Below are 22,734 nucleotides of genomic sequence, written 5' to 3' on the forward strand. Positions count from 1 at the left end.
TCGCGCCGCGCCTCCTTCCACTTGTCAAACCTTTTCATGCAGGGAGGGTGAAGCATGGCGTCTCTCAACAGGAGCCGGTTTCAGGTCCTTGAACATGTCATGTGTGACCAACCGTGTCTAAAGCAGCCGAAAGGAAGCTTAAAAGAGCCGTTTTTCATCGGGGACGTCGTGTTTTACGGGTCTCCTGTTAAAACGGGGTCCAAAATAAACAGTTCAACCAGATCATGTGAAAACGTAAAATGATAAGTTCACGATTGGTTCATCTGAGACTGCTGGACACAGAGAGGAGAGGATGTGAGTAAAGGGTTCTAAAGGGTTCTACATGTGTACCAATATTGGCAATATAAACCATGTTGGTTATATGGATGTTTTTTTCTAACATAAATGATGAAACAAAATTTGCCTTTTTTTCTTTTTGTCTTTTTTGTTTTTCTTGTTTTTAATTGCATCATAACTGCGTCACACGGAGACACGTTGGACTTTCCTTCCGCTTCCAGAAGGACTTTTATTTGACTGTTAGGAGAGGCCACAGAGATTTGAATGTGACTCGGGTCCAGAGGAACCACGGTGATGACACAAAGAAAGAAGCCTTTGTAATAGCACTGCAAGTGTATTCTGCCTTTTTAATCCATTAAGCAACCAAACCGCCGGTCCTTCTTCCAGGAGCCCAGAGAGTCCAGATCACACCTAAAGGGCCATCACGTTGGTACCGGGTCCACCACGCTGACAAAGTGGGGGCCAAAATGACATTTTAAAACACAACAGATCCTGAAAGAATTGATGGATTCATTCCAAGCAGAGACGACACGATGTGATCACATGAAACCCGGAGGAGATGTCACTGGTTATCGGGCGGCACTGTGACCCGTTGGTAAGCTGTGCTTCCACACAACACGCTGGTGTCCACAGAAGCTCACAGTAATAGTCCTCAGTCCCAAAGAAGATTACGGCCATTGAGTGGAGAGCTTAGCTTGTACGGGCGAAGATTACATCCAGCAGGGTGAAACATACACGCAACACAACTCTCACTTCTGAACCCCGCAAACGGAGAGTCGGGCTCAACATCTTGAGCCGAGCGGAAGCTCTGCAGCCTGGAGATCAGCTGGAGGGTCTGAGTTGGTACTTTTTATTATTATTATTATTATTATCTCCTGAGCACAGCTGTGAAACCCAAACAGGACTTAAGCCTTAGTCCAGCCAGCTTCATCAGAGGACTCCATGGTCTGCATTATGCTCCAAAACGCCAACAAAGTGAGCCGTGAAGAACGACTTGTCCTCAAAACTTCTCAGTCAGGAAACTCGTGTCTCATATTCATGGACTAGTTCACCTTTGACCTTTGTACCGACTCAGTAAAGAAAGGAATCAACACCTGAAGCATTAGAAATAAAGATCTATTAAATTTGGCTGCAAAAATGTTGATATGAAGAGTTAAACAAATGCACAAGGTGTGTTGTTCCATAGGTCACATGACTGAGCTGCCGACACCCCCCCCCCCCCTCCTCCCTCCAGAAAGCGACTTCTGGCCTCAGCTCAGCATATGTGGACATATGTCTCGCCCCGACGCGCAGCAGGAAACGCCTTCCTGTGCTGCTGACGTACCAAGAACAGCCCGGCCCCCCCCCCCCCCCCCCCCCCCACCACCGGCCATCAGCCAACGGTGTGACAGCGAGGAGTCGGAGCGAGACGGAAATAGTACGAAGATGCGCATTGACGGTTTGTGGTATTGACCCACTTTTGGTTCTTCGTCTCGATGCATCCATCCGTGATAAGAATAGAAGAGTGTGTGTGTTTTTATATTTTAATCCACATGTTTGAAAGAACATCCGTGGAGCTTGTTTCAGGTGATCGTGACTCTTCAGTGTTTAACCTTTAAAATGTTGTAGAGTCCGTCCTGGAGGAGGCCCCCCCCCTTTCTCCCTCTTTCTTTGAAGATTTCAAAGCACTCTGAAGCAAATTTGTGATTAAGGGCGACACGAATGAATTGAAGGTTCATGTCCTTCAGCGCCTCAGCAGAGCAGGTGGTTCTACAGAACTCTGAAGGCTTAAGGCCACGAAGCTCTACAGGTTACTTTAATTAAAGGACGTCTCTAGATCATTTACAATTGTTTTCCGCTTATTACACTTCAGATACAACCAAGACATTTTAGAGGAAAGCTTGACTCTGTTCGGGGGGGGGCGCGTCGAGGACGAAGCGACGCAGAGAAACGGAGGAAAGGGAAGTGCTCCAGATTCGTAGAAGAGCCTCGGGCTCGTGTTGGTGCAGAAACAATCAGGGTTTCAGCTGGCGTGTGGCTCAGGTTTTTTGTCCAGTCGACGGGGGCTGAGGCTCCGAGGACCTGATCTGTCACAACGCGCGACGGATGCTTCAAAGGATGCTTTGAATTTTAGGACAGGATGTTGCGCTAAATGCATAATGAGAGGAACAAGCCTGGTGCTGAGGAGCCGATGGAACATCGTCTCGTCACTTTGTTCAGTGACACGTTCGCCGCTGATGTCAAAGCGACAACAGGACGGGTTTTGACATTAAAGGACTCCCTTTTTCTTACTGCGTCATCACCCTGCTGGTCCAGTTTGTGCTTCCCTTTTTAAATGATGAATCAAAATCAAAACAGCTTCCACAATTTTACCAAAATAGTTGAAGATGCTTTTCCAGATGTTGCCCTTCGAAAACCTTGATACGGTTTCGTGGCTTTTTTGTTGGAGACCTGTGCTGTTGTGCTTCTGGAAACCAACCAGCCATTTTCCCAGTTTTAAAGCAGCGAGGCCAACATTTGGGGGTTTTCGGGCGGCCATTGATTCACCCGCTGATTGGCCAATGAGGAGACCGGAGTGAACTGATGGATCTGCTGGCAGTAGAAGAACCTACCTTTTGATTTACTGTTGATAGACTACAGATGCACTAATGATTAAAGTTCTTTGTGGAGTAAACTTTGCCTGATTGCTTCCCTTCTTGTAGAAAATAAACCGGATCCCGGAGCCGATCAACAAGCTAAAATGTCCCCAGGACAGGAACCGGTTTATCACCTCGTTTTATGCTGTCACTTCCACAACCATCAAACCCCTCGGCTCTCGGCGACGTGTATGAAAAATGAATGAGCTCCTTTTGCCTCGTTGAGTACCTTCGACAGCGGCCCATAAATCAGTGCGCGGGGCGGCGCCGCTGATTGTTTAGAAGACGACAGAAAAGAAGGTTGGAACAAACTCATCTCCGGTGCCTGGCGCCCAGATCCAGATCCAAGAGGAACGTTGGATCTCCATAAATCACGTTATGTGCTGACTGGGATCCCGGGAACAGGGGTCTCCTGCTGGAACTGTTGCCCCCCCCCACACCCCCCGAAACCCGACCTGAGCGTCTGTAGACGAGTGGGGAGGACATGTTTGCCTGTGGCCACTGCCGTGGGCATTTCAAAGTAAAGGTTTGTTCTAAATGGGACCTGACGTACCAATGACTAAATATGCATAACCCCATCTGGGACTGTGACCGCGTGGGGGACCCAATGCCGTGAGAAATGATTTGCCTAAAAAAAAAATAATCAAATTATCAGGCCAGGCAGGGAGCTGTTGGTGTCAATCAGAGATCCGGCAGCTCAGCGGGGAGCAGTAGATCACGGTGGGTCCCCCCCCCCCCCCCCCCCCCCCCCCCCGGGCGCGGCCATGTTTTAATGATGCATGCACTCGCTGCTCCGGGAGGCCCCTTTGATACAATCACCACATCCCGTCCGAATGGTCCCAACGTCCGTCAGCGGCTAATTACTGAGAACAAGCATTCCTTCATTTCCACTGCTGCGGGCCGTTGTCCTTACACTGTTATTACAGGTGTTTTATTTTGTAATGCGATATGATTGAGTTGCTGTAGACGAGCAGTGGGAGGCATTAACTGCCGAGTGGCGTCACTTTTATTACCCTGGGGAAGCGGCGCTGATGGCAAACGGACGCGGGGGGGGCTGTCTGCACAGAATGAATTAAGGGAATTAGTGGAGTCTTAATATTGTCTCCGTGTTTCTTCAAAAAGAGAAATTCTAAATGGAAGAAATGATGGCTATTATCTAATTCTAAATGAATAGATTTAGGTGTATTAGAGTTTTTAAACCATTAGTAAATATTTGAAAACTTCAGAGTTCGGAGACGATTTGATTCACAATGATGAAAAAGGCCAAACGAAATCAGGCCTAAATCTTTCTTCAAAAATCATATAGAACAATTTGGATATTTAGACCTTTATTGCTAATGTGCAGCGTCTGCTCTGTAGAGGATTAATCTGCAGGATCTTGCTGCAGCTGGATTCTTCGTCTAAGACGAAGCGACTGAAAGGCTTAAGTCTGGTGTCTGTGGCTCCTGCAGACTGGACCTTCCATCCCAAACTCTAAAAGCATTTTAATAACTAGTGTGGCTCAGCTGAGAGTCCCATCGCTGCGTGCACCTCTGATTCACCACTGAGGATCATTTAACAGTCTTTGGAGGCCACAAATTCTGCAAAGTGACAGATTTAAACCCTGTGGCCCGGTGTCCGTTAGATCTGGGGGAAGTTTGGGGAATTGATGCTTTGTGTTTAACCTTCACAAAGCCTCTTGCTTCATCTCTTGCCTCCTGAACTTTAAGCGACTGAAACACATTCCTCAGTTAATTGGTGATTGTGATTTTTATTTGCCGTTAAGCCGTTTATTGTGGCCGTCCATCTGTCTGATGCTGACTTTGAATGATGTAATTAGCACTGAAGCGACTGCACGTGTGTCCCTCCGTGTGACTACTGCTCCCCAGAAAATAAATCTGCACCTTGAGCGGTTTAATTGTTTGCTGTGAGGTCACAGATTCTCTACTGAATGACTGAATAACTCGAATATCACCCAATGCACCCAGCTTGAGGGAAAACTGATATTAAGTCAAGTGGCTTCCATTTGGTTTGTCATTCTAGTGGTGATTCATGGAAGATCAATTAAAATGCTGTTGCTCGTTCAGAAAGGAGCGTATTCGGATGTTGTGCTGCTCCAAAAAAAACCAAAAGTACTTTGAGTTCCTAATTGTTAGACAGCTGAAGATACAACTTAGAGGGAACTAAAGATTTTCAGATTTTGAGGGATGTTACTGGGGCACCATTTATTCATTCATGTTTTATTTATTCCATTTTTTGTTACCCAGTCGATGAGAGAATGATCTTCTAGTCAGTGAGTAAGTGAGTAAACAGCTGTTTGAGAAAGATCTCAATACTTCTACATGAGGCGGCTTAATGCCAAGTGATGGATTCACTCCATAGTTGAACTAATAATGGTGATTGGTCATTACAGACGTTACATCCCGCCTCTTGCTCCACACCGTCCTGCGTCACCTGATGCTCGGCCCTTTGATAGCAGCCCATGAGGTGATGTAAAGGCCGCTGGCTGGGCCCCCGTCACCCTACCTCCCCCCCCCCCCCCGGTCCGACCCCCCCACACTGACCTTGTACGGCAGCACGACGGCGGAGCCGCCGCTGATCCCCACGATGGGCACGGCCGTCTGCGTGGAGATGAAGTCCAAGATCTGCGCCACGGCCTCGGAGCCCACGTTGTCCTCGAACACCACGCCATGCACGCGGTTGGCGGACAGCGTGTCGCAGATGCGGGTGAGCAGCGCCCGCGGGTTGGTGTTGTTCACCAGCACGGTGATGGGGTTCACCTCCAGCGGCAGGTCCAGGAAGTTCTCCCGGCTGAGCCGCCCCTTGATCTCCGCCTGGTAGGCCGAGCCGCTGAAGACCACCGCCACGTTGACGGAGGGCGCGGGGACCCCGAACGGCCGGCCGGAGCAGTGGGGGCCGCCGCAGAGCACCAGCAGCAGCAGCAGCAGCGGCGGGGGCGGGGGCGGCGGCCACCACGGGGAGTCGCTCAAACAGCCCAGACGAACGCCCATCTCAGTCACCTACTGCCTGTGGGGGGGGGCAGAGACGTGGACATGTTAGATACATGTTAGAGCGTGGAGCAGTGGACCCGTCCTGCTGTTAAAGGCAGCTGCTGCTGCTGCTCCACCCAACAGATGGCGTCCAGTGTCTAATGCAACAAATGGAGAACAAGAGGATTTATCTTTTTATCTCTCATGACATTACTTTTGAAGCTGTTACTTTATTCGTGGTTTTAAACGGAATCTGCCAAAGTTATGCCGACATGCTGATTATTGGACGATTTCTAAGATGTTTCATAAGTTAAGTCTTTGTATTTTAGTAACTGATCATTCAAACCAACGCTGTTCATATTTACAAATGGATTGAAGCCATAAACTCTCCCGCCAAACGATCCAAAATAGCTTTTCTCTGTGCCCCCCCTGGGAGGTGCGATGGAAGGGGGGGGGCGGGGGGGCATGTCAGAACCTTGTTGGTTTCACGCTCACGTTGTAGCCAGACAGCGGCTTGTGTCGAGCTGTCAGACGCACTCAGGATCCTATCTGGCGGCCCCCGAGGCATCGCCACACGCTGGTCCCCCCGTCACTGAGATCCCGACCTGCCATGTGATGGATTCCCAGTGGGGGGGGGGTTACATTGTAATCCCTCGATACTCAGTAATCCCTGCCAGGCGTCGTGAGACGGTTCTGAGACTGCTGAGTTCCTCTCAGAGGGGGCGGGGCCTCTAGAGGGGCCCAGCAACCCTAACCAGCTCATAAACCCCGTACCAGAGGGTACCCCAGATACCCCAAAGGCTATCTGCCACGTCTCATCCAATGACGTTGGCCCCCGTTTCAGCTCCAAGTCTTTGATGGTCCAAATGCTTCAGAGCACCGAGCTGCATTGTTTTTAATCAAAGCAGGAAGCACAAAGGTCAAATCCCGCTGGGGGTGCGTGTGGAATTAAAGTGAGCGGGTAGTGAGTCATCAATAACTTTGCGACAAGGTGCTCTCGACATGCTTCCTAATAGCCGGGGGGTCAAGCCGTTATCTGTGGTTTTACTTTCCTCCATCAGGTGGTGTGTGACATGTGAAAAGCACTTTTTGGATCCGAGGTCTGATGCATCATCAGAACCAAAGCAGATCACAGATCATCCATGATCCATATTAGCAGACGCAGATTGTTTTTAATGCTTTGTTATAGCAGCTGGTCTTCAAGCTTTTTGTCACCATCCCAAAAATCCTTTCAACAGCTTTAAAGTCACGAAGTCGTCGACATAAATATTCCATTTGTATTCAAACAACAAGCTCACAGGAACTCGTACTTATTTCATGGATTAATTCAGCTTTCCCACCAAAAGTAAATTTGACAAGATTACATTTGATCTCATTGTCTTAAGCTTTTTATTTATATACACGAGTGCCAAACTGCAGTTGGGGGGGGGGGGGGGGGTCCACACGGCCCCGATCGATCAGTAAAAAGTCTTTGAAGAGAAGACAACAGCTGTCTGACAGCAAGGTAGAACAATGAAAGTGTTCTAAATTTAGCGCTCACTTAATCCCCCTCCCGAGCTGGTTAGTCCACACACCCTCCGACTGAACAGAAGAACCTGACCCCCCCCCCCCCCCCCCCCAAATCCTAACCATCCCTTTGATATCGCAGCTTGGTGATGCGGCTGAATTACAGATCGGTTCTGCAGATCCTCTGTTCCCCTCAGTGTGACCTTTAAACTGTAGTGTAGACCCCCCCACCCCAGTGTGTGTGTGTGTGAGGGCTTCCCTCCGGTGGGATGGGGGGGGTCAGCAGGACGGGGTCATGTTCTATGCTTGTTGTTCCGTGTTAATGGATTACGCAACACTTCAAACAGCTTCATGACACCGATGTTTTCGGGGCTGTCATTGATCTGTTCACCTGAAACACATTCACCTGTCTTCAGTACCTTCTCGGGACCTTCTCAGCTGTCCCTGGGTTTGATGAGGTGGTTAATAGTTAGTAGCACATGCTGCATTGACAGCGCTTACACATCACAAAGATCTACAGAACCTTCTGTAGCTTCACAAACCCACCCCTCGTTGGATTAGAACATGAGTTCTTATCAATGGAATCACTAAAGATGTTCAAATGTTCAGAACCGTGAAGATGCATCTTAACTTCACAACCCCAGGAAGTCTTATGCAAGCATTATACACACACTGTGCATATAAATATATATAAATACACACGCACAGTGAGACGTATGGATTTTATTCTCCTATCGATGCGACCCAGCCACAATGGAGCCTTTGTGGTGAGAATTCGCCACCAGCGAAGTGGGCGCAGTTGTTTTTTCACACGCTACACGTTCTCACCCACCGAACATATTTTCGGTGGGTGAGAACGTGTCCGATACGGAGAAGACGTCCCGCCGCGCTGTGGAGGTGTGAAGGAGCCGCCGGAGGAACCTGTCGTAGGACCGGATCCATCCTCAGGTGGCTTCTGGTGTGGGTTTGAGGGGTCCAACCTCTGGTGTGGGATTTATTGACTTAAGCAGGGCCCCCCCCTCTGTGACCCGTTCAGGTAAACACTGAGCCGGGTGAGAGCCCTCCAAATGCCCCCAATCTCACACCTTTAAACCATTACAAAAAGCTCATTTCTTACTGGTTTACGACTGTACGGACCATCTTGTCCCTGCACGTCTTAAACGTTGTTTAGAACATTCCTCTGGATGTGTCCTGAGGACAGAAGGTGTGCAGAGCATCGTTGTGTCCCTCTGGATGTGTCCTGAGGACAGAAGGTGTGCAGACAGCCGGCAGTCTCTCAGTGTGCGGCTGCTTTGACAGGGCTGTCCCCAAAATGTCACCCAGCTGATGTGTGTCCCACAGCGTGATTAACACACACACACACTGCACAAATGATTCAAGCCGGCGCTGTTTTGACACCCCCCCCCCCCCTCCCTCGCCGGGCTCCTGCCAGAGTCGGTGCGAGAGGACAAAGAGAAGCAGCAAATAAACACTCCTCCCATGGCTGAAGTGCTCTGGTCCTGACGGTGTGTGGGGCTCTCGGGGGAAGCACTTCCCTTCAGCTCGTTTGCACGCCGCGCTGACATCTGGCCCGGCAGCACATCTGCACGTCCTGCTGCCGTGGAACTTCTCCTCTGAGCAAGTCAACGTGACAGCGATCCTGTATTCTTCACAGAATAATATTCTTTACTTGAGTTTATTCAATTCTTCTGGTTAACTGCGTGCGCTTATTTAAATTTCTTTTTCACACCTCGCAATCATTTCCCAGGATTCTTCCCCCCCCCCAATCTCCTCTCATTATTTCCTGTAGACTCATTTCATCCTTTTTCCAGGTCCATTCACCTTCATTGACCTCTACGGGGGAAACGGACATCGACTGTTTCATTAACCACCTGCTCCGTTGTTGAAATGAGAGAAAAGAGCATTTAAAGAAGAAAAGAGCCTCCATCATGGTTCTGTGGTGATGCTTCATCTCAGCAGCTTCTTACCGATCGCTCCTTCTCCAACACGCAGAGTTATGTTTCCTGCCTGTTTTAGGACTTTTGTACATTCCATTCCATCACATGTCATCTAGCTGACACTTTTCTCCAAAGGGACTTACAGCAAGAGCATTTCAACCATAAGGAAACAAGAAAGTGTCATTTCATCAAACAAGCCGATGTACAACTAGTTATAGATAAGAATCATAAGTCCAGTTTAAGGTCTACAGTGTGTTAGTGTGTCAGTGGAGGTTCTGTCTGAAGAGGTGAAGGCTCTCTGTGGTCCTGATGTCATCAGAGACCATTCATTGAATCATTGAATCACTTCAGTCGGCTCTGTTCAGGGCTTCAGGGGGCTGTAGCTTTCCCAGCATGCATTGGGCCTGAGACTGCAGGTCTCTACTTTTCCACTTCTGTTTGCGAAAACAAGACCTCGATGTAGAAATGCTCGTCACCTGAAGCTTTGTCAGTTGAGTCATTTTGATGTATTTATTTTAGGATGCACTTTAGTGTCTCTATTCTTTTAGGAGTGATGACGCCCCCGATGGAAACCAAAAGCCAAGAATTTGGTGCCAGTTCATAAAAACCTTTACCTTTACAATTGTGAACTTCAACAGCAGCTGAGAATGTGCAAAGCATCATGAATGGGAGACGTATTATTGGACCATTGAATTATTTAACTTACTTTGCCACACCTGGTAAATTGGCTCTCAATTGGAATTCACCTTTTCTGAGCTAACGGATATTTGACCTCCACTAACTCACCAACCACAGCGGCCACGTCTCTCTGCCTCCACCTGTATGAACATGTTCAGCTCGGCTCTGACGGAAAAATAAAATATATAAAGCCATGCTAATCTCCTTAAATCCGCAGCCATTTAACTAATCTGTAGATTCATCTGCTGAGTAAGTACAGATACCCCGCTGGCTGCTTTTGAGTCAAAGTGTTTTTCTCTCCACTAGATGGGATTCCTCTCGTGTACCTCGTGAAATGAATAAACTGAATCCTAGATCTCTGTGACCCAAACCGGGCGGTCCCGACCGAACTTTTAGGGGATCAGATCTTAATCCAGATCATCGTAAATAACCCCACCCCCTCTCTGTCCCCGCTTTCCTCACCTGAAGACAAATGGAAGCGTCCAAATGGAGTCGTCTGTGTGTAATGACTCCTCCTCTGAAACTCTTCTCATTACAGCTTATTAAATATAAATATATTTAGCTTATATCATCGGTTACAGGCCACCTCCACTGAGCAACATGCTTCATTGGTGTTCTCATTTATTCAAAATGTCACATTTTTCACTTACTTATCCAACACATATTATAATATATGTATATATATATATACACTCCCCGGCCACTTTATTAGGTACCCCATGCTAGTAACGGGTTGGACCCCCTTTTGCCTTCAGAACTGCCTCAATTCTTCGTGGCATAGATTCAACAAGGTGCTGGAAGCATTCCTCAGGGAGTTTGGTCCATATTGACATGATGGCATCACACAGTTGCCGCAGATTTGTCGGCTGCACATCCATGATGCGAATCTCCCGTTCCACCACATCCCAAAGATGCTCTGTTGGATTGAGATCTGGTGATTGTGGAGGCCATTTGAGTACAGCGAACTCATTGTCATGTTCAAGAAACCAGTCTGAGATGATTCCAGCTTTATGACATGGCGCATTATCCTGCTGAAAGTAGCCATCAGAAGTTGGGTACATTGTGGTCATAAAGGGATGGACATGGTCAGCATCAATACTCAGGTAGGCTGTGGCGTTGCAACGATGCTCAATTGGTACCAAGGGGCCCAAAGAGTGCCAAGAAAATATTCCCCACACCATGACACCACCACCACCAGCCTGAACCGTTGATACAAGGCAGGATGGATCCATGCTTTCATGTTGTAGACGCCAAATTCTGACCCTACCATCCGAATGCCGCAGCAGAAATCGAGACTCATCAGACCAGGCAACGTTTTTCCAATCTTCTATTGTCCAATTTCGATGAGCTTGTGCAAATTGTAGCCTCAGTTTCCTGTTCTTAGCTGAAAGGAGTGGCACCCGGTGTGGTCTTCTGCTGCTGTAGCCCATCTGCCTCAAAGTTCGACGTACTGTGCGTTCAGAGATGCTCTTATGCCCACCTTGGTTGTAACGGGTGGTTATTTGAGTCACTGTTGCCCTTCTATCAGCTCGAACCAGTCTGGCCATTCTCCTCTGACCTCTGGCATCAACAAGGCATTTCCGCCCACAGAACTGCCGCTCACTGGATGTTATTTCTTTTTCGGACCATTCTCTGTAAACCCTAGAGATGGTTGTGCGTGAAAATCCCAGTAGATTAGCAGTTTCTGAAATACTCAGACCAGCCCTTCTGGCACCAACAATCATGCCACGTTCAAAGTCACTCAAATCACCTTTCTTCCCCATACTGATGCTCGGTTTGAACCGCAGGAGATTGTCTTGACAATGTCTACATGCCTAAATGCACTGAGTTGCCGCCATGTGATTGGCTGCTTAGAAATTAAGTGTTAACGAGCAGTTGGACAGGTGTACCTAATAAAGTGGCCGGTGAGTGTATATATATATATATATATTATGATCCCAGACCAGTTCAACTACGTTCACACAGATCAATCAAACTGATCCAGTTCCTCAGCGGGAGGAAAACTGCTAAAGACAAAAGAAGAGTTCTGAGTTGTGAACTGAGATATTTGCTGAAGCTGAAGTGAACACGCTACCAGCTAACACGCTACCAGCTAACACGCTAACACGCTACCAGCTAACAGCCCAGCTATAACTCACGCTTCCTTGGACGAAATATCTTGGGTTGTTCCATTTTTAAAAAGTCTGAAGCCTATCTGCGTTTCTTCCTGGGGAGGGGAGGGGTCTTCACTGGGAGGGGAGGGGTCTGCTCTCTGAGAGGAGGAGTCTTCACTGGGAGGGGAGGAGTCTTCTCTCTGAGAGGAGGGGTCTTCACTGGGAGAGGAGGGGTCTTCACTGGGAGGGGAGGAGTCTTCTCTCTGAGAGGAGGGGTCTTCACTGGGAGGGGAGGGGTCTGCTCTCTGAGAGGAGGAGTCTGCTCTCTGAGAGGAGGAGTCTTCACTGGGAGGGGAGGAGTCTGCTCTCTGAGAGGAGGAGTCTTCACTGGGAGGGGAGGGGTCTGCTCTCTGAGAGGAGGAGTCTTCACTGGTAGGGGAGGGGTCTGCTCTCTGAGAGGAGGAGTCTTCACTGGGAGGGGAGGGGTCTGCTCTCTGAGGGAAGGATGAGACTCCGCTTGCCTCCTCCTCTCTCTCCTGACCACACCTAATTTATGCATTTATGCTGACCTCTGACCTACTTGCAGGTCTAACAGATTCACTCAGGGATATTGGTTTCTCTGAACAACCCCCCCTCGCGCCCCCCCTCGCCCCACCGCCTTGCGGCTGTGACACCAGCGGACACAGCGGCCTTCACACAACAAGCAGTTAACCTGCCACATGTGAACCCAACAGATGTGATCAGGTTCTTTACTGGATGGGGGGGGCGAGGCAGGGGGGGGGGGGGGTGTCTTGTAAAATATCACATAAACAGCAGCAGGAATGAAGTAAAGGGTTTCCAGGCTGTTTTCTGTATCTCTCTATGTGTGCTTTAAAGTATTTGAATATTCAGGAGGGAAGCGTATCGTGGGGGGAGGGGGGGGGGGGCAGGAGACGGGGCGTTCGGCGCCATCAGCAGGTTTTAGATCCCACGGCAGATGCTTTATTGCGGTTGTGACTTTACGCTTTAAAGCATCAAAGCGGGCCGAGTGGTTCGATGGAAGCAGGAAATGAACACGAGCGTTTAAGCAGGTGTTTCATCCGAGGCTCCTTCCTGCCGTCGCCCACATTGGATTTATGCCCCCCCCCCCCCCCCCCCGTTGCTTTGTCTATGCATTTTGAGGATTTTCAGAAGGCCGCAGATTCCGTTGGTGTCGTGTAGGTAATCCATTTGTTCACGGGTGGAGGGGGAGGCGGGGGGGCTTAAGGAACTCACTCCGACCCCAACGAATCCCCACAGGTGGAGTTCCCCCCCCACGCTCAGCCACATGTGTGTCCGTATGTGGAGCAGGCATCACTATAAGACCCTGAGCCCCCCCCTTCGCACCAGCTGTCATCAGCTCCAGAGTTCCCTCTGTGGCTGCCCCCACATTGTGCACACGCTGTAATCCACATGTGAGCATACCACTTTGTTTTTAATCCCCCCTGCGTGTGGGGGGGGGCACCTCACTACTTATGTGTTCTAAAGCAGCCGTGTCAAAGATAAGCTCGACTACAATCAATTTTAAAGGGCCAGTTCACCTCAGAAGAACTGATGAAAGCGTCTTAAAGTAGAGAGAAGTTCATTTGCCTTTAAAGCATTTAAATCATTTAATTTCACTCTCCTTTCATCTGGTTTATGTTGCTTTTCAGCATCTGCACTTTTCTTTTAAATCTTTTGTAAAAATTATTAAAATGACAAAGCCGACTGAAGAAATGACAACTATATGAGTCGCAGCTGGTGGTCGGCTCTGGTCCTTCTGGAGTCAGCTGCCTCTGAAGCACTGTTACTGGGGCCGTTGGAGCGTGTTTGTCGCCCTCACACAGGTGTCGACAGAGTGGGACGAGTGGGGTCGGGGGGGGGGGGGGGGAGGACGACATGTGACAAGGGAAGCCAGAATAGACCTCAGCTACGCCACCGCCGGGACGCCCCGTGTCACTTCCTGTTAGGCCGCCGTGTGATATCTTTAGAACCATCACGCAAAGCCAGACTGCTTCCTATTCCGGGAGGCCGACAGACAACCCCCCCCTGTGTCCCCCCCCCCGCGCCCCCCCTACCTTCATCTCTTAGGTTAACGTTGTCACCATCCGTCACAGAGACACTCCCCGCCGTGTCAGCGCCGGGGGGCTAATGGTGAACAATTAAGAGGCAGACGCACGCAGCTTTGAATAGAAAACAGAATAGAACCCCCCCCCATCACAGATCACATATGCACTGAGCCACACGCCTCACCAACACTCACAAGTTGAGAGGCAGAAGAATGACAGGGAGCGAGAGGAGAGGAGGCGCCCCCCCCCACCGCCCCCCCCCTCGCGGCGTGTCAGCTCTCCCTCTCAACAGGGACAGGACGTCAGACCAGGTGCCATGAATACAGATGATGGAGAACCGGAGCTGTAAAACTTATAGAGAGCGAGAGTCACATGCAGCCCCCCCCCCCCCTCGTGCACCTGCAGTATCGCAGCACGCATCTGTGCTCCAACACGTCGAGGAGGTGGGACAGGATTTACTGCTCCTCCCTCATGACCTTGGATGAATGGCGGTGGCGTTCGGTGTAGTCTTTGGTCTTGGGCCTCACATGTGAACTCTTTGTTCAGGTTTCTGGGGGGGGGGGGGCTTCATGCTCGTCCATTATTCATCACTCATTTACCTTCCCCTGGACTCATTTACATCACCAAAGTTCAGTTTCACACCAGGCCTAATTGTTGAAATCAGGAAACAAAAGTCTTCCTTCCATGGATTGGTTTCCACCTGAGCTCCTCCAAACGGAGAAGAACGTATCTGAAATAAATCCACCAACACGTCCCCGATTCCCCTAGCAGCGCTACGCGTTAGCTACGCGTTAGCATTTGAGGTCCGTTGATTATCTTCATTGAAGTGGAGGCTGTGGAGTCTTCACAGCAGCACCAGCTGACCTCCATCACATCGACTTCCCTCCACCCGAACCATCTACTCTGACTGATGGCAAACTGTCCCTTTAAGCACAATGACATCAGATTAATAAAGTCATTAAACCTGCAAATAGACTCACGGACTACACACTGAGTGGCTGCGTGCGTGTGTGTGTGTGCGTGTGTGTGTGCGTGTGTGTGTGTGTGTGTGTGTGTGTGTGTGTGTGTGAACACTTTAAAGCACTGAATCACAGCAGCTGATCGTAGAGGGACAAACTAACGGCACAGAGGACACGCAGGTTTCTTTTGAAGGTGAGGACATGTTGTCCCCAGAGGTGTGTGTGTGATGTCATCGGTGATGAGTTGTGTTATTGATCACAGACTCCTCCCCCACATTGTGTGTGTGTGTGACATGCTGAGAAGCCTTACATTGGTTCCTCCAGTCACATGTGGCCTAGTCTCTCTCTCTCTCACACACACACACACACACCAGTACATCAAATTTCTGGAACTGGGATATGGTTGGCCTCACATAATGAACAGCCATTTTTCACCTGCCTAAATGCCGCCCCCCCCCCCCCCCCCCCTTTGGCCGCCACAAAAAAGTTCTGGAATCCTTCTGAAATGATGCTGCGCCTCCTGGGGTTGCGTCACTAACCAGGAGCTACAGAACATCTTTATCCAGAAGAGAGCGTTCTATTATTTGGAGGGGCCATATCTTTAGTTTTCTTCTTCCTGGTCAAAGACACCGTGGCCCCCACCTGGTAAATCGGCGCCCCCTCGGATAGGAACCGTCTGAACCATCAGCGGCCATTGAATGACTTATTGATGAATATTTCAGTCTTATTGCACAGATAAAATGTGCTTTTCCACAGAGGGAATATGTTCTTACAGATCTGGAGGCGGGTTGAACCTTGAACCCCCCCCCCCCCCCCCCCGCCCCCCCCGGACGTCCCGGTGGAATCCTGCTCTTTTTCTGCATTGAACCAACAAACCTCTCCCTTCCACACCGGAAGCGTCTGGGCTGGACAGCGACTTATGGATGAGTTCCCTCAACTCGACCCTGGGTCACTCGGTCCTGGGGGGGGGGGACACACCTTCGTCCTCGCTCTGATTGTCATACACCTCGACCCAGCCTCTGGTTTGCACTTTTCACGCAGTTCATCAGCCAAGTGACCCTAAATAATTACAGAATCCTTCTCTGGCATCCTGGAAAGACACTCATCCAGCCTCATCCAGCCTCCTCATCAATCCTCCTCATCCAGCCTCCTCATCCAGCCTCCAGCCTCCTCATCGCAGCCTCCAGCCTCCTCATCGCAGCCTCCGCATCGCAGCCTCCTCATCCAGCCTCCTCATCCAGCCTCCTCATCCAGCCTCCAGCCTCCTCATCGCAGCCTCACCATCGCAGCCTCATCATCCAGCCTCCAGCCTCCTCATCAATCCTCCTCATCCAGCCTCCTCATCCAGCCTCCAGCCTCCTCATCCAGCCTCCAGCCTCCTCATCGCAGCCTCCGCATCGCAGCCTCCTCATCCAGCCTCCTCATCCAGCCTCCTCATCGCAGCCTCCTCATTCCAGCATCTTCATACATCCTCCTCATCGCAGCCTCCTCATCCATTCTCTCCAGCCAGCCTCCACCCTCCTCATTCCAGCATCTTCATCCATCCTCCTCATCCTCCTCCTGTAGAGCAGCTGAGAGGTGCTTTGATACCTGCAGGTAAATCACCTCTCAGCTGCTCCAACTGTTTACAATGACGCATCGATCCGCTCCGCTTGATCCGGCGGCTTGCTGAGTTAAAGCAACAGTTACAGCCACCGTGCACGCGCACACACACACACACACACACACAGGCGCATACACACACACACACACACACACAGCTACAGCAGGCACAGAAGCCGAACACAGCATGAATCCTGGCGAGTGCTGCTTTTTGATCTGATCCTCTGCACACAATTCCTCTATTGACAGTGAGGAAGAGGAGGAGAAAGGGGGTCTGGGGGGGGGGGTTGAAAACACACCTCCGAAGCCCTCAGTTTGTAAAGTGAGGAAGGTGTTGTGAGGTGAGTAAGTGGTGGATGAAGGCGATCCGTTACCTGTGTTGGCAATCCTCATCCAGCGCCGCCTCGTCTTCACTCATCCCGTGTCCGCCGCTCCGGCTGGTTATTTTTCTCCCTCTCCTCTTCTTTCTCTCCCCCCTTCTTTTGGCCCTCTTCTCCTCTTTCCCTTACCTCCCCCCCCTCCCTCTTCCTCTCACCCTCCACTCCCCCACTGCACTTGTTTGAGTCTATTTCAGTGGCAGCAGCAGAGGAACCCGCTGTGATGGTGGCATGGTTTCCAGCACTTTTGGCAGAAGGTCACATTTTCACTCGCTGGTGAGAAGGGGGGTGGGGGGGGAGGTGTGTGTGTGTGTATGGGGGGGGCAGGATGGATGGAGCGATGGAGAGGGGGGGGCAGCAAAGTGAGCAGGTGCGCGGAGGAGGAGGCAGATGAACAAATCGTTGATGTCCACAGTTTGAGCTCTTGGCTAAATGTCCCAGGTTAGAACCAGAGTTTACCTCAGAAGTGAGATGTCCCAGAATGCCTTGCGGCGGAACCCTTCCGCGGGGCACATTTATGTGAAAAGCAGCTTTTTCCCTTTTTCAAAGACCTTCAGCAGCTGCTCACCGCTTGGGCAAAAAAATACAAAGATAATTCCTCTCTTTGGCTGCAGAACGGAGACTTCAGAAAACTTTCACTGTGTTGTCAATGCCCCCCCCCCCCCAAAAAAAAATATCAGCATCCCCTGGTCCTCGCCCGCCCCCACCTCACATGGACACAGATGTCCCCACAGACACCCGTCCTCCCCTCCCATCCGTCTCGGGCCGGTCCAACGAGGGTGACCCTCGTCTCAATGTCCTCCGTCCTCCTTCCTCCTCGCCCTCCTCTGCGGCCCCCCCATCAAAGAGAACGAGTGGACGCTCCAGCTCACAGATGACGGTGGGGGGGTGGGGAGGGGGGGCAGATGCCAGCCAGCTGGAGTTTGGAATCTTCTTTATAAAACAAAGAAAGTGTAGCTCCCTGCCCCCCCCCCCTGCCTCTTCCAGGGAACACACCTTGTTGGGTCTTCTTTCGGTCACTTGTTGTCCCGGTTGCCCCCCCCCCCTCCTTCCTCCGTCAGCTGTCACTCTGGCATCACTGGCCGGCTGTAATCCCGACTCCCACACTCTGTGTCACAGGAAGGGCTTGTGAGCTCCAATCATTGTGTAGTCAGGATTTATCCTCTCGTCCTCCCCTCCCTTCTCTGGCTTTGTCCCCTCCCTATTCCCTCCCTCCATCCGCCCCCACCCGCTCCACGTTTTATTCCCCTCCCTCCGCCTTACAACTCTGGACATACTACAGCCTTCTTTTTCAGCCTGTGCACCAAAACGCCTCGTCTCTCCTCCCTCTTCTCCCCGGGACGTGTCCTTCCGTCCATCCACGCTCTCATGCTCTCATATTATCATCCTCTCATGTTCTCATGCTCATATTATCATCCTCTCATGTTCTCATGTTGTCGGACATGAGGCGTCTCATTCACTGAGACGTGTTTTCTCTTCGTGTCTGTCGAATGGAGCCGAAAGTTGTTGCATCCAATGAATGAAATGTTGCTGAAGGTGTTCAAGTGACCTTTGACATGCAGAGTTTCCCCTGGGTCAATCCCCGGCTTTGACCTTGGCCGACCTTGGTCCTTTATCCTCTGCGCTCTGTCGCCTACGTCCGTCTGAAAGCCTGCGCTGCTTCCGAGGACACGGGTCTGTCCTTCCTTCTACCAGACTCACCGCGACACGCCGCCCGGGGCTATATCTGCTCCCCAGTCAGGGCGTGAGCCCCCCCCACAGCTCACAGGAGAGAAATGCAGCACCTGCTGCTGTGCACCAGACGTCATTGTTCATGAAACATCTCCCTGAGGCTCTCAAACATTTGACTTTCTCACTCATGGAACCTGTTTGGAGTTGCAGCTTTTTTTAGAAGTTATTTAAGGCTTGTGGAGCAGATGTCCTCCCTTAAAATAAGTTTCATATTTCATCAAATCCGTTTAAAGCCACAGTGTTCAGTGTTTATGGGATCAAATGTGTGCCTGCTCTCTACCGCTGTGTTTTCATAGTCACCCTAAATATTTACATAGTAACTCTAAATGGTTTCATAGTAACTCTGAATTAGTCCTAAAGGTGTTTAAATATATGTTATCCAATGTGATGAAAAACAACAAATATGTTCAATGCAACACGTGCAGACCGACACACTGTGTCACGGCGTGCGCACGCGTTGCTGGCCGAGCCGAGGAGGAAGTGGCCCACGTCGGAGGAGATATGGCGGCATATGCTCTCTCTCTCTGTGGCCTTCCCGCCTCACCGGACATCGTGGCAGAGATCCGCTCATCTGACACCAAAATAATCAAAGAAAGGCGCGCGCTCGCAGGCGGGGCTCGGACACGCGGCCGCGCGCTTCATTTTCCGCTTGGAGCTATTTCCAGCAGTGCTCTCGTGAGCCGGGCCGGAGCCCGTCTCCGGGTATCTACCGGCGGCCTCTCGGCTTACACCCTGACAACCTCTGCCGGGCTCTGACCTCACGCCGCGAATCCCACCGATCACGCGCCCGGGACGTGAAGCACCATGTCCGTTGGCGAAAGGTCTTGATTTAGTTGTTGTGTTACCACCGAGTCCCTCAGCGCCCCCCCCCCCCCCCCCCGGGAGCCCGACCCGTCACGCCATCCGGCGGCCCCCCGGTTACCCTGACAGATGATGCTGTCAACGACCTCGACAGCCATTTCTCTCCCGGCGGCGGCCAAGCGGATGAAGACGAAGATGATGATGTACAAAATGTCACTGAAGTCACAAGCGGTCTCACAGTCTTGATTTATACGTCTGAAACAACTGCTGCTGGATGCGTTGTGAGATGCTCTCGTACATCTGAGACCATTTGTTTGTAGTCCGTAAAGAGTTAAACTGCTTATTTTACAATTTGTGGAATCTCGCTGACATTCATGAGACATCTTTCGTCTCCTCCCTCCCTTTCCTCACTCCCTCTCCTTCCGTCTACAGAGGCCTCGGACAACAGACGGGTCACAGCGAAGCCGCGCTTCAGATCCGGTGTGCAGATGGGGGGGGGTGGTATCATCTAGGTGTAATTTTGAATTACTGCGTATTATTAATGACTCCATATGCATCCAGACATCTGTTGTTGGTGGTGTTTACTCTCTATTTTGATTCAAACGATTAGTTAAGCGTGTGGTATTTAAATATTTCGATGTACGTGTCGTCTCTTGTGCTGAGTCACAGTTGATGTCGTAGGGTTCAGTGAAGGGATCACAGCCAGTGAAATGATTGAAATGTTTAACGTTTCGTCGTTAAACAAGTGAAACAAGACTTATTTTTTTATCAACTGCATCGAGTCCTTTTCTTTAAACATCGCGTCCTTCAAATGGAAGTACGTTGTCATTAAAGGACGAATCGCTTTCACGGATCACTTAGAACTTGGAGTTCACGTAGTAATTCTGCTTTCTTCTTCTCATGTTCTCATGTGTCAGTGTTTGTCTCCATCTTCTGGACGGGTGGAGTAAATGCACCCCGTCAGGCTGGATGACGGAGGCTGCAGGAGGAGCAGGTGGAGCTCATGATCATCTCTTCACTTGAGGAACCTCTGACGTCCTCCTCGGAAGACACTCGTCCCTGCGGTGTCCTCAGAGCGATGGAGGCCGGATGCAGGCGGTGGAGCGACAGGTGGGGAGCACACACACACACACACATTCACACACACAGACACAGACACACTCACAGACACAGACACACACACAGACACACACACACACACACACACACACACACACACACACACACACACACAGCTGCAGCATTAGTACATAAGTGTCTAATATCAAGTTTCAGACTGAATGTTTATTTCTTGCTTTTAAAGTAATATTTATCTCACAATGGTATTTGAGTCGAAAAATAATTCATAAGACAATTAAAATGAGCTATAATTAGTTACTTATTTTGTGAAGAATGTCATTTATTATGTTTTCTAATTCTTAATAATTAAGCTCCAACTTTAAATGTTCTAAAGAAAAAGACACGGATATCTAAACATGGTAATAAAACTGTAATAAATGCATTAATATCAACTTCCTGAACTGCAGATACATAAATGTCATACTAATTAATATCAATGGATATAAATGGGGAAGTTATGTATGCAGAGAAGAGAGCAAAACAACCATATTGTATGATTGTATATTAAATAAATATGTATATTTGAGATATGTACACACACCTAATGACGGATGAGATGAATTATCATAAACTGAAGATAACTGTGTTATTGGCTGGATGTTCCATTTGTTTGCCTCATAAATCTTGTTTGCTAATTCTATTTGTTAGTGAAATTACACGAGGGGGTTGTGCACAAATCTTTGAGTTATGAGCCGTGACTTGATGCTTCGGGTGAGTTTCTACGAAGCTCCATCAGCTCCGTCACGCCGTGACCCCGACATGATGGTGCATCGAAGTCTGGAGATGACGTTTCACTCCTGGGAACAGAACATGATGACAGCTGAACAATCTGTGAGTCCATCGACCTCTGAGGCCCCGAGTCCATCGACTTCTGAGGCCCCGAGTCCATCGACCTCTGATGCCCCGAGTCCATCGACCTCTGAGGCCCCGAGTCCATCGACCTCTGAGGCCCGAGTCCATCGACCTCTGAGGCCCCGAGTCCATCGACCTCTGAGGCCCGAGTCCATCGACCTCTGAGGCCCCGAGTCCATCGACCTCTGAGGCCCCGAGTCCATCGACCTCTGAGGCCCGAGTCCATCGACCTCTGAGGCCCGAGTCCATCGACCTCTGAGGCCCCGAGTCCATCGACCTCTGAGGCCCGAGTCCATCGACCTCTGAGGCCCCGAGTCCATCGACCTCTGAGGCCCGAGTCCATCGACCTCTGAGGCCCCGAGTCCATCGACCTCTGAGGCCCGAGTCCATCGACCTCTGAGGCCCCGAGTCCATCGACCTCTGAGGCGACCTTCAGGCTGGCGCCCCGTGTGGGATCAGGCGGCGTCTTGGTGGTGAGTTACATGTGTTTAATTTACACGTCACAAATATCATTTTTAAGCTTCAATCAGTTGCTACAAAGTTTTGAAATTCTGGTTCATCAGGTCATGTATGATGTTCTATTCTATTTAAATTCTATTTTTAAAGCTATATGTGGTTCAGTTTGACTCGTGATCAGAACCTCAGATTAGAAGTGTGTTTGTTTTCTTCTCTTGTGTCCGTCGTCATGGGATGTTTTACTTTATTATTACTTTAAAGGACTCATTGGACCCGTAGAATCTGGAGTTTGGACCCAACTTTGACAAAATGTCCCGTAAATTATTCCATCATATTTTTTAATAAAACAATTAGATTTTACATTTCCCGACTGTTGTTATTTTCTCAGATCTGTCAGAGGAAAGTGAGGGAAACAAAAAACAGAGAAAACCACCAATATAAAAAGTGTAGAAAGCAGAAATTCTTTTCAGAAGGTTCCTTAATCCTCAGAGTCCAAGTCGTTCAAAAGGAATAAAAAACCTCATGCAAAAAAGGCAACATTGTCAAAAGTTTAGTTTGTAAAAGTTCAATCATAAAGAAATATTTTATTTACTATCTGGACCGTGAGTCTGAAATAAAGTTTTTGATTGATTATTAATAATATTTTAAGTCATTTTTCAGTATATTGTAAAATGTCGTATTTTGATGCTGTTCTTTC

At 49.7% G+C, this 22,734-nt stretch overlaps 1 protein-coding gene across 1 annotated transcript in view; it reads right to left on the reverse strand.

Annotated features, from left to right (window-relative positions):
• Positions 1–18,164, reverse strand: part of grin2ca (glutamate receptor, ionotropic, N-methyl D-aspartate 2Ca) — a 37,817-nt gene extending 19,653 nt beyond the window's left edge. Inside the window, exons 1-2 of the mRNA XM_037475412.2 lie at positions 17,076–18,164; positions 5,435–5,897 (exon numbers count right to left, since the gene is read on the reverse strand). Coding sequence (XP_037331309.2) covers positions 5,435–5,881 — 447 coding nt within the window. The 5' untranslated portion in view covers positions 5,882–5,897; positions 17,076–18,164. The remainder of the gene's footprint in view (positions 1–5,434; positions 5,898–17,075) is intronic.
• Between the last annotated feature and the right edge of the window lie 4,570 nt (positions 18,165–22,734).

The sequence above is a fragment of the Pungitius pungitius genome, chromosome 12 (genome assembly GCF_949316345.1).
Source record: "Pungitius pungitius chromosome 12, fPunPun2.1, whole genome shotgun sequence".
NCBI lineage: Eukaryota > Metazoa > Chordata > Actinopteri > Perciformes > Gasterosteidae > Pungitius > Pungitius pungitius.